This window comes from Cavia porcellus, unplaced genomic scaffold (genome assembly GCF_034190915.1).
Source record: "Cavia porcellus strain 051 isolate PalLab524CR breed Dunkin Hartley unplaced genomic scaffold, mCavPor4.1 scaffold_21, whole genome shotgun sequence".
In the NCBI taxonomy this organism is placed as follows: Eukaryota; Metazoa; Chordata; class Mammalia; order Rodentia; family Caviidae; genus Cavia; species Cavia porcellus.
This window is the reverse complement of record NW_026947504.1, coordinates 16,887,847-16,903,133: the sequence shown is the minus strand read 5'-3', so window position 1 is coordinate 16,903,133 and position 15,287 is coordinate 16,887,847. Positions and strand designations below refer to the sequence as shown.

General features: G+C 43.9%; 1 protein-coding gene across 12 annotated transcripts in view; it reads left to right on the top strand.

Moving 5' to 3' along the window:
* Window positions 1-15,287, top strand: part of Pde6a (phosphodiesterase 6A) — a 145,361-nt gene that overhangs the window by 85,485 nt on the left and 44,589 nt on the right. For all 12 annotated transcript variants that reach the window (XR_010041677.1, XM_063232369.1, XM_063232364.1 and 9 more), the window contains 3 exons: window positions 467-556; window positions 1,272-1,412; window positions 4,072-4,146. Coding sequence is in view for 11 of the 12 variants with exons in the window: in XM_063232369.1 (XP_063088439.1) it covers window positions 467-556; window positions 1,272-1,412; window positions 4,072-4,146 (306 nt within the window). In the remaining variant the exon portion in view is untranslated. The remainder of the gene's footprint in view (window positions 1-466; window positions 557-1,271; window positions 1,413-4,071; window positions 4,147-15,287) is intronic.

The following is a 15,287-nucleotide window of genomic DNA, read 5'->3' as shown; positions in this document are numbered from 1 at the left end:
AATTGTTCTATCTTTTCTAATCTCTAGCTGTTAGACTTGGGTAAGTCACCGATCTTCTCAATATCTGTTTTCCTATTTGTGAAATGGGGATGTTTTTACAGTGTCCACCTTGCAGTATCCTTGTGATTACTAGATAGTTTATGTAAGTGACTTATCAAGTTAAACACAGATATCTCTCATGTAATGCTTGTTATGGTTTTAAGTCTAATAGTCATTAACCAGGTAGCTTGTTAAGGAATACCTGTAAATAGTAGCCTCTTAAAAATATACCCTATTAATACATTGATATTCTACATTCTGTGAGTTTTATACTCAGTGCAACATGAGTTTCCATTCTAGAATCCTGTGTTCAAACTGCTTCTGATACAGCTTTTTAAACTTTCAGGCATTTATTGACGATAATAAAAGTTATTAGAGGAAGGATTTTTCCTCCTCATCTGTTTGCTGCATTCTATTTCATTTTTAGATTCTTCTCAAGTACCTCAATTTTGCAAATCTAATCATGAAAGTGTTCCACCTGAGTTACATGCACAACTGTGAGACTCGACGTGGCCAGGTAAGGAGCTTGGCTCAAGGAGTGGCCTGAGCATGCAGGTCCTTTTGCTAAAGCAGTTGTGGGCTCGGGGATGGCAGAACAGACGGTAACGAAGCGGCCTGGGATGCCTTATAGAGTCTCTGCCTAGCATTCCTAATGGTATGAGGTAGTAGGTGTTGGTAAAGCTATGTCTCCAAGCATTATGTGCAGAATTTTTAAGTCAGATGGTTTAGATTTGAGTATCTGCTTGTTAAGTAGCTCTTAGACCCTGAGCTGGTCCTTTATTCTCTCTAAGCTTTAGTCTCTCCATTTCAAAAACAAAGATAATTGTGTTATCACTCTCAAAGTAGTACTATCAATATTAAATAAGATAATATATATATGGTACTTATGCTCAATAATGTTAGTTATTTATTTCTGCAATACTGTGCATTGAACCCAGAAGCTTGTGAAAGTTAGGTAAGTACTCTGCCACTGGGATACAACCTCAGCCCTACTACTATAATTATTATTATTAGTCTATGATATAAAATGAAAAGGATTAGACTCCATGTAAACTGGTCGGTTATTTCACCTAAGCCTGTTTCTCCATCTATAAAATTGGGATAATTATCCCATTTCTTTCTCTGCATTATGTGAGTTAAATGTGATAAACTCTATTAACTCTTACTTTTTCACTTAGTGAAGTACTGCTTTGTGTGTCAAGAATGCTGAGTGTGTCTCTGTACTTCTTCAGATACTGCTATGGTCTGGCAGCAAAGTCTTTGAGGAGCTTACGGATATCGAGAGACAGTTCCATAAAGCCCTGTACACAGTCCGCGCCTTTCTCAACTGTGACAGATATTCTGTGGGTCTGCTAGATATGACCAAGCAGAAGGTGAGGAAATCGGAGCCCTTGGGTTCAAGCAATCCTGCCTCTTGGGTAGCTGGAACCACAGATAGATACTGCTGTGCCCACTTGTTATTGCTTCTCAGTGCTGGGGTGAAACCCAGGTCTCCATGCATGATAAACATACACTTTACCCCCGGCACTGCAGCCTCAGCTCAATCCAAAGAATTTCTAGGTAGTCATATTCTTCCAGGTGCCCAGGTTGTAGCATGACTTGACCCCAGGTTCAGTCCTTTCCATACTGTAAGATTCTTCCCTCTTGCCCTTTTGAGCTCCTTCCTAAAACGGAAAACCACATGTAGGCAAGAATATTTTGACTTACTCATCCCCCAAAGATGGAAGAAGATTTAGCAATTAAATGTAGGCTAAGTGGCCTTCAGTCACTCTAAGAACTTGCCTTCAGGCTATTTGGCCTTAGGCTATTGACACTGTGAAAAAGTCATTAAGCCTTTGAATTGTACACTTTAAATGGATTAATTGTATCATATCTTAGTTACCTTCTGCTGCTATAAAAATACCTGAAGCTGGTTACTTTTCAATGAAAAGAGATGTAATTAGCTCACAGTTTTGGAGGCCGAAAGTCTAAGCTTGGGAAGCCCCATCTGTTCAACCTCTGGTAGCAGATTGCATCACAGTGATGGAACCATATGCACAAATCATCACATGTTGTATATGACAAGAAGCCAGAAATATTTGGCACCACATTTACTTTTTATAATAACTTACTCTTTGAGGAACTATCAGGTCCATCAAAAGCTACAATAATCCCTTCCAAGGACAGCACCCCTAAGAACTCAACAACTTTCACTAGGCATCACTCTTAAAGGTTCCACCATGTCTTCACTGCCACACTGGAGACCAAGCTTCCAGCACAAGAGCCTCTGGACATACTCAAACCATGTGCAAATCATAGGATATGCTATGTAGATTGTATCTCAGCAAGCTGATGAGAATGAAAGAAGAGGAAGAAAGGAAGTTGGAAGGAGACATAGATGTTTCCTACTTTCTACCTTGTTTCACAATTTCTCTTTTTTGTGGGACAGTTTTTAGGTCCACTTAGAATTTGGTCATACAAGGTATCGGCTCAATGATACTTTCTCTTCTAGGTCCCACTAGCATTTATGCTCTCTTCCCGTTACTGTTTTGGTTCATATTCTATCTGTCTTACTATACTAACTTACTATACTAACTTCATTATGTCCTTCTGGAGACAGTAATAAATTCTCTTACGGCACGAACTTTGCCTTATTCATCTCTGTGCACCCAATAGCAAGCAGGTTATAGGGCTCAGATAAGTTTCCAGTTTTCACTTTCACTTAAAGCTGAATTTTTTTCTTGATGTCAGTAAGCCACTAAAAGGATCTAACTGAGCAAAAGGCTGAGGATGTGAAACTGGGTTTCATGTAGACTCCTTTCTGTTTGTCTTCTGGATGATACTAACCATCGTAATACATGTGTTTAAACAACAGAGGGGCAATGAAACACGATGGCAGGGCTAGGTTCTATCCTCAGTAAGAGGGCTTGAGGATTACTGTTTGTCCCCAGATAATACAGCCGAGAGAACAGAGGCTCTGAAAGAGGGAAGCCTTTTCTGCCAAACCCATGCTTGGCCCAACACAGGCTTTGCAGCTCTGGATATAAGCGAAACCAGAGGAGAAGTAGCAGGCAAGGGCCTGTGTGGGGTTCAGTGCCTTTTACAGCATGATGTGCACCTCCTTCCTGGCTTTTCTCCCCTCTTTTGCCAGTGTTTTAGCCATGTAAAAAGAAAACCTTAAGACACACTTAACAGAGCTTGCTTGAGCAAAGAATAATTCATGAATTAGGTAGCACTCAGAACCAGAAGACAGGCAGAAAGTTTACAGTGTGGGCAGTGAAATATTTAAGATTAAACTAGGAAGCGAAGTACAGAAATAAATGAACTGGTTCCAGCTAAGCACTTGTCTGATTTGGAGGTTATTTGACCAGTTGGCTGCTGGCAATGGCTGAAACTAAATACAAAAATATAGTCCTAAATTAGATTTTGTTTGCTCTACAAGGTGTCAGCCTTGGATAACATTATATATGGTTTTGTCTGTTACATTTGGCACATTGTATTCTCTTTCTTGTTTGGAAAACATTTTTTTCTCTTGATTACAAATGCAACAAAATTTATTATGGAAAAATGTATGATTAATTTAGAATCTCTGTTGAGCATGTTGACACATAACTGTAATCCCAGCCCTTGAGAGGCTGAGGCAGGAGGATGGATCTCTGTGAGTTCAAGACCAGCCTGGACTACTTAGCAGGACCCTGTCTCAAAAAGCCAAAAAAATTGATAATCTCATTCTAATCACCCAGAAGAAACAAATCCTTAGCATGTCCTTAAGATAAATTTCTCCGTCACAGAGACCCCACTTGCCGTGTCGTGTTCCACAGTATCGAGGGTGCCCAACTCAACTTTCATGTTTATGGCTAATGATTAGATGGGCCCGGTTCATCATTATTTTACAGGCAGGTGGGATTATCTTCTGATGCTCATGAGTCTTGCTACCTTTCAGCCTAGATTTCAGTGAGTTTTTCTCACCCTCCAACTTTAATGTAGGTTGAATCTCTTAATCACCTTTTCTTGGTCTATTTTCAAAACATGCAATTTTTTTTTAACTCCTAGGAATTTTTTGATGTGTGGCCAGTTCTGATGGGTGAGGCTCCACCCTACTCTGGTCCCAGAACTCCAGATGGAAGGGTAAGTGTCTCTCTGACCTTTTCACTATAGATGAATACTTAATGAAATTCAAATACAACACACAGTAAAATCCACTGAAGGACATTTCTTCATCACATAAGGTTTTATCTTCTAGGTTGTTATCCTTGTGTTATAGTAATTTTTCACGATTGGGGAACAGGCCAAGATGCCCAACAGCAAAGGATGAAGAAAAAAAAAAAAAAACAAATTTAGTAACTCATAAAAAATCTCCTGGGAGGTCAGTGTTTCAGATGAGAAGAGACAATGACACTCCAAATTAGCCACTATTGTTTGGGTGCACACAATAATCAGAGGGGTATTGGATGACTGAGGGCAGTGAGGATCTCGTTTTAAATAATTTTATTGAGATGGGGAAATTCAGATACATTTCTTTCTTTTTTTTTTTTTTCCCCTGGTACTGGGAATCAAGCTCAGGACCTTGCACTTGCTATGTATGCACTGTGCCACTGAGCTATATTCCCAGACCTGGCACTGATGACCTTAAAATGATGAGGCTGTTGTGTTGATGAGGATCAAGTTAGATGATGCAGAGGGTATCAGTGATTTTGTGCTGAGGTAGTCTTGTCCCAGCATCACAAAATCTTCTAGGCCCTACTCTCAATTTATAATTTCTGGTCTCCGACATTTCACCATTGCCAGTTCCTGTCATTGATAAAATGATTTTAATATCTTGATGAATCTTCATAGTAATCTAGTGGGTAGACCAAGGAATCAATGTCTTCATTTCATAGAGGAGGAAAGAGCCCCCAGAGAGGTCAAGTGAAACTGTTCCAAGATTTACTCAGCAGGAAGTTAGAATCAGACAATTAGAACTAGAGAGAACCTTCATATCTAATCGAGAGTGTTCAAATTGATACTCAGAAGATAGACATGCTGTTTGGCTGCCTAAGTTTAAAGAATTTTTTTGTTTATACTTTTTAAGAAATTGAATTTGTGGCTAATACTTCATACAAAAGATATTTTCCAATAAATATTTGGGCTATAAGTTTGAAAAGGTGAAAGTTGGTCAAAACTGGACCCACAGCTCCACAGGGTGAATCTGATGAGGGCTGAGAAGCAGCCGTGTCCTTGGATCGGAGCCTGAGTCCCCATCTCTCCTTTGTGTTTCTGTCCACTCCCCTCGCCACACCCTGTATTTGAATTTCTGACTTCTGGTCCCATTAAATTGCTTGTTCTAAACACGAGGCACGATGCCTTTTGAGATGATGAAATAACTGTGTGGGATGTGGACAGTATGCAGGGCACACAAGCAGGCCCTCAAGTGGCCTATAAACCCTGCAACTGACTGAACAACTTGGATGGGGCTTCACAAGAGAAGTAAGCAGGGGACTCTAATTTAATTTAATACCCTTCCTTTAAGGATTTTAGAGTGTACAAAATAGTGTTACCGGTTTCTCCCAGAAGGTTATTACACCTACTGCTAACTCTGCCCAAATGAAGGATTATGTGTGTGCTTGTGTGTGTGTGCATGTGTGTTTGTTTGTATGCAATATGTATGTGTAAATAAGATGCCAGTCTAATTCAGACTTTAGGAATTCAAATTCATGCCTCGTTTGTGAGCTTCTTATACACATCAGAGAATATTTTAAATTTGGAATCTATTTTGTCTGTTCACCTTCATCCCAAAATGATCATCATAACCTGTTACCATCAGGTTCAAATTCTTTTGCCCCTATGATTTCATTTCAAAGACCAAGTCTCCAATTTGTATCATGTGTTGCTGTCAAGAGCATTATTTGAGACACACTTCCTGTGTGTGTGTGTGTGTGTGTGTGTGTGTGTGTGTGTGTGTGTTGGAGTGAAACCCCAGGTCGTATACATTGGTAAGTATGTGCTCTAGCACTGAGCTACACTCCCAGCCTTTTCTAAAGGGCAGATTTTTTTTTTTTAGGCACAGTGGCACAGTGCCTACATAGCAAGTGACCTTGCACTTGCCAGGCGGGCATATATCCCTGCCCCAAGGGCAGCTTCTTAAGGTACAGCTTTTTTGTGTTAGTATGTGAGGGTAGTTGACACATTCCCATTGGGTTTTTTTTCTCCAGTTCAGTATAAACTGAAACTCGTTTAGAAAGTTAGAAGCGGCAGAACGGAGCCAGGCATGGTAGTGCATGCACAGTCTGGAGTTTTGAGCTGAGCTCTTAGATTAAGTCAGAATTCTGAGGTTTTCTCCAGCTTTCGGGTAGTGAGAGAAATAGCAAGCTCTCATCCCTCTGTCGCTTCACTCTCCAGTGCTCCAAACTTCAGGAGCAAACTGACAGGTACATCTTTTCACTGAGCACCAGGCCAGGAAGATCTGTTCAGTATTTGGCCAGTTTAAGAGGTTCTGGTGATTTCGAGGTGACTGGCAGACCTATGCTTAAGGCTTTCATTTTGAGGTCCCAGATGAGTGGATTGCAGCCACATGGAGGGAGAAGATAGTGTCCTAAATCAGAGATTCCAGGATTGGTGGGAGGAGAAGTAGAGAAGACAGCCAGAGACTTCAGTGCTGCTGACAAGAATATAGAAATCTAGAAGGTCAAGAAGCTCCTTAAGCACCTAGAGGTGGCCCACGGCATGATATCATGACCTGTTCCTGCGTAAGGCCAGAGTTCATGAGTGGCAAAGATGTTAGCAGATGAGTTGGTGACTGTCTTTCAGTCTTGGGGGCTGGTTACATTGTATGAAGACTCAAATGTTATTGAAAAGCACCTCCAGATGGACTGGTTGTGTTATTATGAAGCAACTGTAACAAGAACAAAGAAAGCCAGTCAGCATTGACTTCTAACCTTACAAACCAGTTAATGCATTACTGTATTTGAGTAACAAGAAGTTCCATATAACCACTTTTATAGCACTACTTTAAGATGATGGTTAAACTCTACATGATGAGGATGTGCTTTTTGGCATGCTCTAAGGAAACATCAGAGAGGTCCCATAAAAAATCCACATTGGAGCTCCCACTGTCTGGAGACAAAGTGAACGTTGCTAGTAGTCCTATTTAACCTGCAACAATGAACTTTAAAACAGAACAAAGTCAATCTGCTATGTTTGGTCAGAGGTTACACGCAAAGTTAAAATTAATTGATAGATCCTGTGTTGGTGAAAATGGATTCAGTCAAGCTATTGGGTTCGCAACTGAAATCCTCTCCAGCTTAAACTTCACCTTAGAGAAGAAATTAATAGATGGTATTTTGATGAAAATCAGCCAGTATTTGTAATTATTAATAAAGTTTATACATTTTAGGTATACTCAATAAATCACATTCATGATAGGGAATTTGTACCTGTACATGATATAACTTCATTTTAGATTTGAAGATACACTAAAGGCTTTGGAAATGGGAGATACAGACATTCAAAGAGCCTATGAAAATCTGACATATTAAGATGTGCTCTTCATTTCCAAGTCACAGAAGAGAAGATTTTTCCATCTAACTCCAGAGCAAGAGAAGAATAAATATCATTTTCTAAAGACACAGGACAGGAACATGAACTAATTGAGAGCATGTTCTTATTGGAATGACTTGTTGACAATTCTAAAAAATTTGGAGCTACATGGAAAATTGTCACAGATAAGTCACTGTTGGTAAAAGAATTTGGCAGAATTTTGTGGTACCAAATAGATTTCCAAGGAAGAGACAATGAAAAAGTTTATTTTACTTTGATGTGAACTAGGTAATCTATGCAGATAGAGCAAAACATGCTTCACCCTCTCACCTTCCAACCCAAGGAACATAGCTTTGGTGGATTCCAAGCAGATACGCTCCTTACCACTGGAACATTTCCAGAATGTAATTGATAGACATTGATTATTGAAAACCAAACCAAACCAAAACCAAACCCAACCCTACACTTCCGTCTATAATAGTGTCATTGTAGCAACCTACAGCGAAGATCCTAAATGCCACTTAGGACTAATATTAAAAAGAATCTCAGTTTTAACTTCCACTCAATGATAAAATTGGTCACTTTGTATTCTTATGAAAAAACATTTTTTAAATCTTCATGCATAGAAACAAAAATACTTTAACTACAAGTGTCTTTAAAAGTTAGAAGTGAGAGCATTTTTAAAAATAGCTTTGTCTCTCCTTAAATCCTCCCACATATCAGGTTGCAAGCCCTTAGTCTCTACAACAGTATCAGGTGTAAAGTTGTAATGAAAAGGCCATGGTCTTAAAGACAAAGAGTTTTGGTGTTAGTTGGTTGCTCATTCATAGGATGAGCAAGGGTGTTTTCATAAACTCATCTCCAGGTCATTTTGGGTCTAAGTTACAGCCTCAGGGAAAGCACTTATAGGCCTGAGCTGGGATCCAGATGCAGACCAACAGGATTGGTCACCTAGCCAAATGCGGTGATTATGTATTTCAAACATATACTAATCAAAAGAGAAACTAAACAAAAAATACGATTGGTCAGACGTGGATCTTCTGGAAAGAGCATGGGCATAGTGGGAACAAGCCTGAATCATAATCCCTGCTCTACAAGCTAGTGTGTGGCCTTGTACACCTCTAGAAGCCTTGCCTCCCTTCTCCATCCGGCAGGTTTCTCAGGCTTACCTAGTAGGGCTCTGGTAACTAAGGTCAGTCCTGCACTGACACCATGGGCACTCCAGTATGTAATCAGAGCTAGCTGGGTTGCCCTCACTACTTGGTGGATGCTTTGCCTGGGTTTCATACATCATTTACTCTTCTGAATAAGTTTATGAGGGAAGTATCCTTACTTCCAGTTAAAAAAAGTTGAGATTGAGAGAAGTCAAATCATTTGGATAAATTCAACCCCAGGAGATCTCTCTCTCTCTCTCTCTCTCTCTCTCTCTCTCTCTCTCTGTCTCTCTCTCTTTTTCTCTCTCTCACTGTCAAAGCATTTCATGACACCTCTTGCCTTCTAACATGATTCACTTTTCATCTGCCATACATTAGAAATATGGCTTTTTGCTTGGTTCTGACCAATGAGCCCCTCCAAATCCTAGATCTAAAGTTTAAAGTTCCCTGATAGTAGCTACATCTCACTTCATCTCCTTTATAAAAATAAAATGGCTCTGGGTGTAATTGCACATATGCCTGTAGTCCCAACTACTCAGGAGGCTGATGTGAGAGGATCACTTGAGCCCCAAAGTTCAAGATCATCCTGGACAACATAGCAGAACCCCAATTCAGACAATCTAGGAATAAATAAATGATTAAGATGTTTGTTTGTGTGTTAACTATTAAAAAGTTATATATGCTGGTGAGGCTTCACGGGAAAAAAAAAAACCCAAAATAGTACATGTTTAAAAACTGCTGTATTTCCATGCAGCACAATTTAGCTACAGATGTATTGGTGGCTTTTTCAAAGACTCCTGTGTTACACTGTTGGCTGCTCAGTGGAAACTAACAAAGGTACTCTTGATGGCTCATTTTGAATTTTCCAGAATCTGGTGAACTTATGCATGAATATGGCCTTCAAGGCAACTTGACTAAGCTACAACGTGTAGACAAGGCTCTATTCACCTAAATCACACTGATGTTTTTGTTGCCTTTTCTGAAAGTAAGTTGATTTTCCTGTGGGATTTTTTAAAAAGTGTCCATTTCTAAACTTTCTTAGTGAGAGTCTCATAGCAATTCATGGCTAGGGCAGCCTGTCAGGCACAGGAGTCTCAGGCAACCAGACCAGGGACAAATGGCCCCAAGGAAGACGAGGCGGTTAAGAAGGCCCTAGAACTCTGTGTCCTCCCCTTCCAGGTGGAAAACAACTTCACTTATATGCCACAGATAACAACACCACCTTTGCTTTCTGGAGCCACATGGTAGACACACTTTACTTTTCAAAACATTTGGGGCGGAGGGTATAGCTCAGTGTTGGAGCGCTCCCTTAGTGAGCATGAGGCCCTGGGTCTGATCTCTGGCGCTGCAAAAAACAAAAAAGTTATTAAGAAAAATTTCTATTTATTGAAAAATACATTAGCACAATGAAAAGTTGTCATCATGCAAAGCCCCGTTTCTTCCTGGTGATTCTCCCAAGGTAGCTACTGTTTTCAGTGTATCTTTCCAGGAATGTCAGTGGGCTCCCATGTATTCAGAAATATCCGTGTTCCACCATCTCCACCCATCAAATGTGGTGATTCTATTTTGTGCCTTGCTTTCCCCACTTAACTGTGTATCTTGGACCTTTCACGGTTACTATAGACATAGTGGAAAAATAGCCTCCTTGTATAAAGACACAGACCATCTCTGACTTAAGATACTTTGACACACAATATTTTGACTTTATGGTAGTGGAAAGCAATATGCATTTAGTAGAAACTGTACTTTGAATTTGGATCTTTTCCCAGGCTAGCAATATGCACTACTATATTTTCTCTTACGATGCTGGGCAATGTCGATGTCCGCTCCCGGCCGGCAGGAAGGACACACGACACAGTCTGGTAGTGGACAACCTTTTCTTTTTATTTTCCTTCTCCGTACAGCCTGCCCTGGGTTCTCCCAGCTGAAGCCTCCTTTGGTCCGCTCCCCGCGGCTCCTTTTGTGCTTCAGTCTGCCCCGAAGCCTCTATCGGTCCGCTCTCTGCGGCTCCTTCTGGGCTTCTACTTCCGGGCTTCTACCTGGCTTCTACTTCCTCCCAGGGGTGGCACCAGTATATATATACGGGTACAGTGTCCAATCATGTTAAAGTAAGCAAGGCAAGCTGATTGGCTAACATCATCAGTTGCCAGGCAGACTATATTGTTGAGCGGGTTGTTTACGCGGTAAGCAGGAAACTAACATATTCGATGGGAGGGGCAATCTACCTCAGGCTTCACTCTTTACTACAGGCCTCACGTCCGCCAAGTGAGGCGACCGGGCTCGGGGCTGCGGCTCCCAACATCTCCCCCTTTTTTATTTTTTATAAATGTGCGCATCGTAGCCCTTCCTGGACTGGGTGCAGAGGCTTATGCCCTATGCGTAGGCCCACCGTAGGTCCTTGGCTTAGACCCTGGTCGGCCGTCCCATGGTCTGCCAAGGCCCTGAGGCCCTCGTCCTTTTTCTAGGGCCAGGCACAAACTGGACGGAACCTGGATGCACACAAGCTTGCACTCATTTCCTCTCCGTAAAGAAATCCCCTCAGAGAGAAATTTAGACCTGGGCAGCATCTAACAGTCCAGCGGCTTACGTGCAGGATGGGGTAGGGCCTGGCTTAGGTCGAGTCGTGCTGGGGAGGCACGCTCTTACCCGTCATTGACTCATCTACCCTGCTGTGTATTGTCACCTTATGGAGGAGAATGAGGGATGCCCGCCATATCTAGACTCGGTCGTGGGCCAATTGAGCGAGCCATGCATATGCCTGAGGATCTTCTTGTCCATTTCGGGCTACCGCTATTTCTATTCATCTTATTGGTTGGTCTGTGATGGATCTCCAGTAGGGCAGGTCTGATCTTCAGTCGAGGGCTTTGTTGCCCGTGTCAGTCTCTCCGGTATCCACAGTGGTTCTCGTCCCGGTTCCTGTGGGAAAACACAAATCGCGCCTCGGTTCCAGCTGACCACTGGATCCGGGCCCATCCACTGTCCTGTCAGGACATCTTTCCACTTCACCCACCCTTTATGGTTGGGGGAAGGGTTGCAGTGCTCCACAGCTGGGGAGCGATTATCATTATTTAAATTTAAAAAATTGTGTGTGAATAGTGCCATGGATAATCGTGCCTTTGGGGCCAGGCCTTGGCCTACTCCCCCTTTTTGTTTTTGTAAAATTTTTTTGAGGCTTCTATGAGCCCTCTCAATGATTCCTTGACCTTGGGGATTGTATGGGATACCATGTTTTAATTGAACCTCCATCATTTTGCAGAACTCATTGAAAGCTTTGCCTATATAGGCTGGTCCATTATCAGTTTTTAATATTTTTGGTTTGCCCCATGCGGCCCAAGCTGCCAGGCAATGATTGATCACATTAGACACTTTTTCACCTGTTTCTGCTGTTGCAAATATGACGCGAGAACAGGTGTCTGTGGAAACATGAACATATTTAAGAGTCCCAAACTCCTGTATATGTGTGATGTCCATCTGCCAAACATCACCAGGGATCAAACCTCGAGGGTTTACTCCCATCGGTATGGCAGGTTTGTATGTGGCACAGGAGTCACATAGTCGCACGATATTTCGTGCATCTGCTCTAGAAACATGGAAATGGTTTGCTAGTTTCCTGGCATTAACATGAAATTTATCATGGAAGGCACGGGCTCGCTCGATTGGTGTTAGTAAGGTAAAAATCCATAACGGGCGAGTGGCAGTGTCAGCAGCCGCATTCCCCTGTGCCATAGGCCCTGGCAGGGATGTATGTGCTCTTATGTGGGTGGTGAAGACCTTATGGTGTCTGTTTTGAAGCAATGTCTGGATAGACAGGAACAGTCCAGCCACTGTGGAAGTGGATCTAATTAAACTGGCAGTCTCAAGCACTTGCATAGCATTGACCACATACCTAGAATCGGAGACAATGTTAATGGCTTCTGAGAACCGTTCAAGAATCATTTTAACGATCTGCAGTTTCACCACCTGAGGCTGATCAGGTTCAAATTGTATGGTAACCGGGGGCTTGCCTAGGATCACATAGGCGCCTATCCCCGTCTTGGAGCCATCTGTGTATATTGTAGTTGCTGGGACTAATGGCTCAGAGGCAGTAACCTTTGGAAAAATTATAGGGTGCTGAGTGACAAATGACAAGATAGGGTCTTTAGGGTATTGATTGTTTATATCCCCATGGAAAACACATCTCAGAATGGCCCAAGTATCTATGCAGGCAGCCAGGGTCTTGATCTGGCTGGCGGTATAGGGTACTCGGATGGCTTGTGGTCCTGAGCCAAAATGTTGGACAGCTCTATCATGCGCTTCAAGGGCCAATGAAGCGACTGCCTCCGGGTAATGCTCTATGACTTTTGCAGGTGAGACCTTAGGGTGTATCCACAGTAGTGGTCCTTTCTGCCAAATCACCGCTGTAGGCTGTAGACTAGTCTGTAGCAAACAGACATCAAAGGATCGCCCCGGTTCAATTCTGTGTAAGGTAGCCCCACCTAAGGCTTCCTCCACTCTCTGTAAGGCAGCTCTTGCCTCAGGAGTGAGCCTCCTGTGGGAGGCTATATCTGGGTCTCCCTTCAGAAGGTCGAACAGGGGTTTGAGATCTGAATTTGGTATATGTAAATATGGCCTAATCCAATTAATGTCTCCCAATAGCTTTTGCATGTCATTTAGGGTCCTAACGCCATCCATCCTAATGGTGACCTTCTGTATAAGTCTGGAGGCGACACTGAGGTCCACACCTGCTGACCCAGGGGTGGCCCTTGTTGAAGGCTGCCATCCTGAGCTGTCCTGTCTCTGGGGCGGGGGCCTGCCTGTGAAGGGGGCCCCCTCTGGCCGTTTTTTGGCTCTCTAGCATCTTGTCCACAAATACGGTTGCCCTGAGCATCAAAGACCGACCTACACTCCTCAGCTTTGTGTGATCCCTTTTTGCATCGCCCACAAACATATGGTTCTTCATTCCTAGGACGAGGCCTAGCATCTGCATTGTTTGGGCAGTGACGTTTAATGTGTCCTGGCTCCCCGCAGGCAAAACACCCTTTAGCCTTACATTCCCCTTCTAACCCGCGAGGTCCCCTCTGCTGTATAGCCGCGGCCAGGAGAGCAGCCACTCCCGAGTTGGAGAGCGGCCCCCCTATCTCTCTGCATATCCTAATCCAGGCATTGAGGTCCTTGTTCTTATGAGGAGCTATCGCCGCCTTGCACTCCTTTGTACACTGTTCGAAAATCAGCTGCCTTACCAGCGGTCGAGCCACTCCCGGATCAGAAAATATCTTATCGGCAGCATCTTGCATTCGGGCCACAAAGTCAACAAATGGCCCTGTGGTACCCTGAATTATTTTTGAAAGACACAAGGAGGCTGTTCCGGCACCACTTACCTGTTTCCAGGCGCGGAGCCCTATGGCATTGATTTGCTCATAGACAGCGCCGGGGAACTGGGTCTGGTCATCAGCGTGCCGACCTTCTCCCATAAGCATTTCCTTGTTCCACCCCCGGTTTCCTCGATTGGCGTTTTTCTCAGCCTGCTCGGCAGAGAACTCTGCATACCAGGCTCGCCAATCCAGGTAACTGCCCGAGGGCAGACAGGCCTTTGCCAGCTGAATCCAGTCCGCGGGGGTGAGGGGCCCAGAAGACAGATTCTCCAGCATGGCAATGGTGTAAGGCGCAGTCGGCCCAAAGGTTGTAACTGCATTTTTAAGTTCTCTAATCTGCTTTATCTCAAAAGGCTCCCATACATTGCGTCCCTGGCCCATAGCTACTTGTACAGGAAATATCTCGTAGGGGCCACTATCTATCCCAGGTGGATGTACCTCATGAGACAAGCGTCCCCCCTGCCAAAGCCGCCTGTAAAAATACCGACCCGCCGGCGGCGGAGCATAAGACGGCGGCCGTGATTGGGCGGAAAATGGGGGCCCGTGCATCACTTCCTGTTCTGGCGAAAGGGGAGGGAGCTCCCAGGTGGCCGCCTCGTGGCGAGGGACCGCCTCCCTCTCGCGCCGGGGCGCACTCAGGAGCTCTCTACTCCTCCGCAGACCAGGTTGAGCAGAGCGCAATTCGCGGGGCAACGCTGGAAAAGAACCCTGCGACTCCTTATTGAGCGACTTAGGCTCCTGACAGCTGGTCTCTTTGGCCTCCCTGCCATTCAACTTTCCCTCGTCCTCGGAGTCAGACGACTCCGAGGCTAGAGCCCCGTCCTCCTCCTTAGCATCCTTGTTCCCCTTGACAGACACCTCTCGGGAGCTCCCTGACTGGGCCTGCTCAAATACCCTGCGTACTTTTGTAAGCTCTTGAGAGCTTTCTCCACAACCACCCTCGCTCTTAGTGCCGCTACCTAGCATGTTTCCCATTTTTTAATATGTTACTCACCGCGTGAGGCCCAAGGAATCCGCCACTTACGCGTGAGCCTGAGGGGAGTCTAAAAGCCCTGTAGGTGCGCGCCACCCAGAGCCCAGGCTTATCCCCAACTCACCTGTCTCGCAGCTCTGTACTGGAGCGTTGTCCACTTCCACGTCTCGGGGGTGATCAGTCCCCGGGCGGGCCTCCAAATGTCGATGTCCGCTCCCGGCCGGCAGGAAGGACACACGACACAGTCTGGTAGTGGACAACCTTTTCTTTTTTATT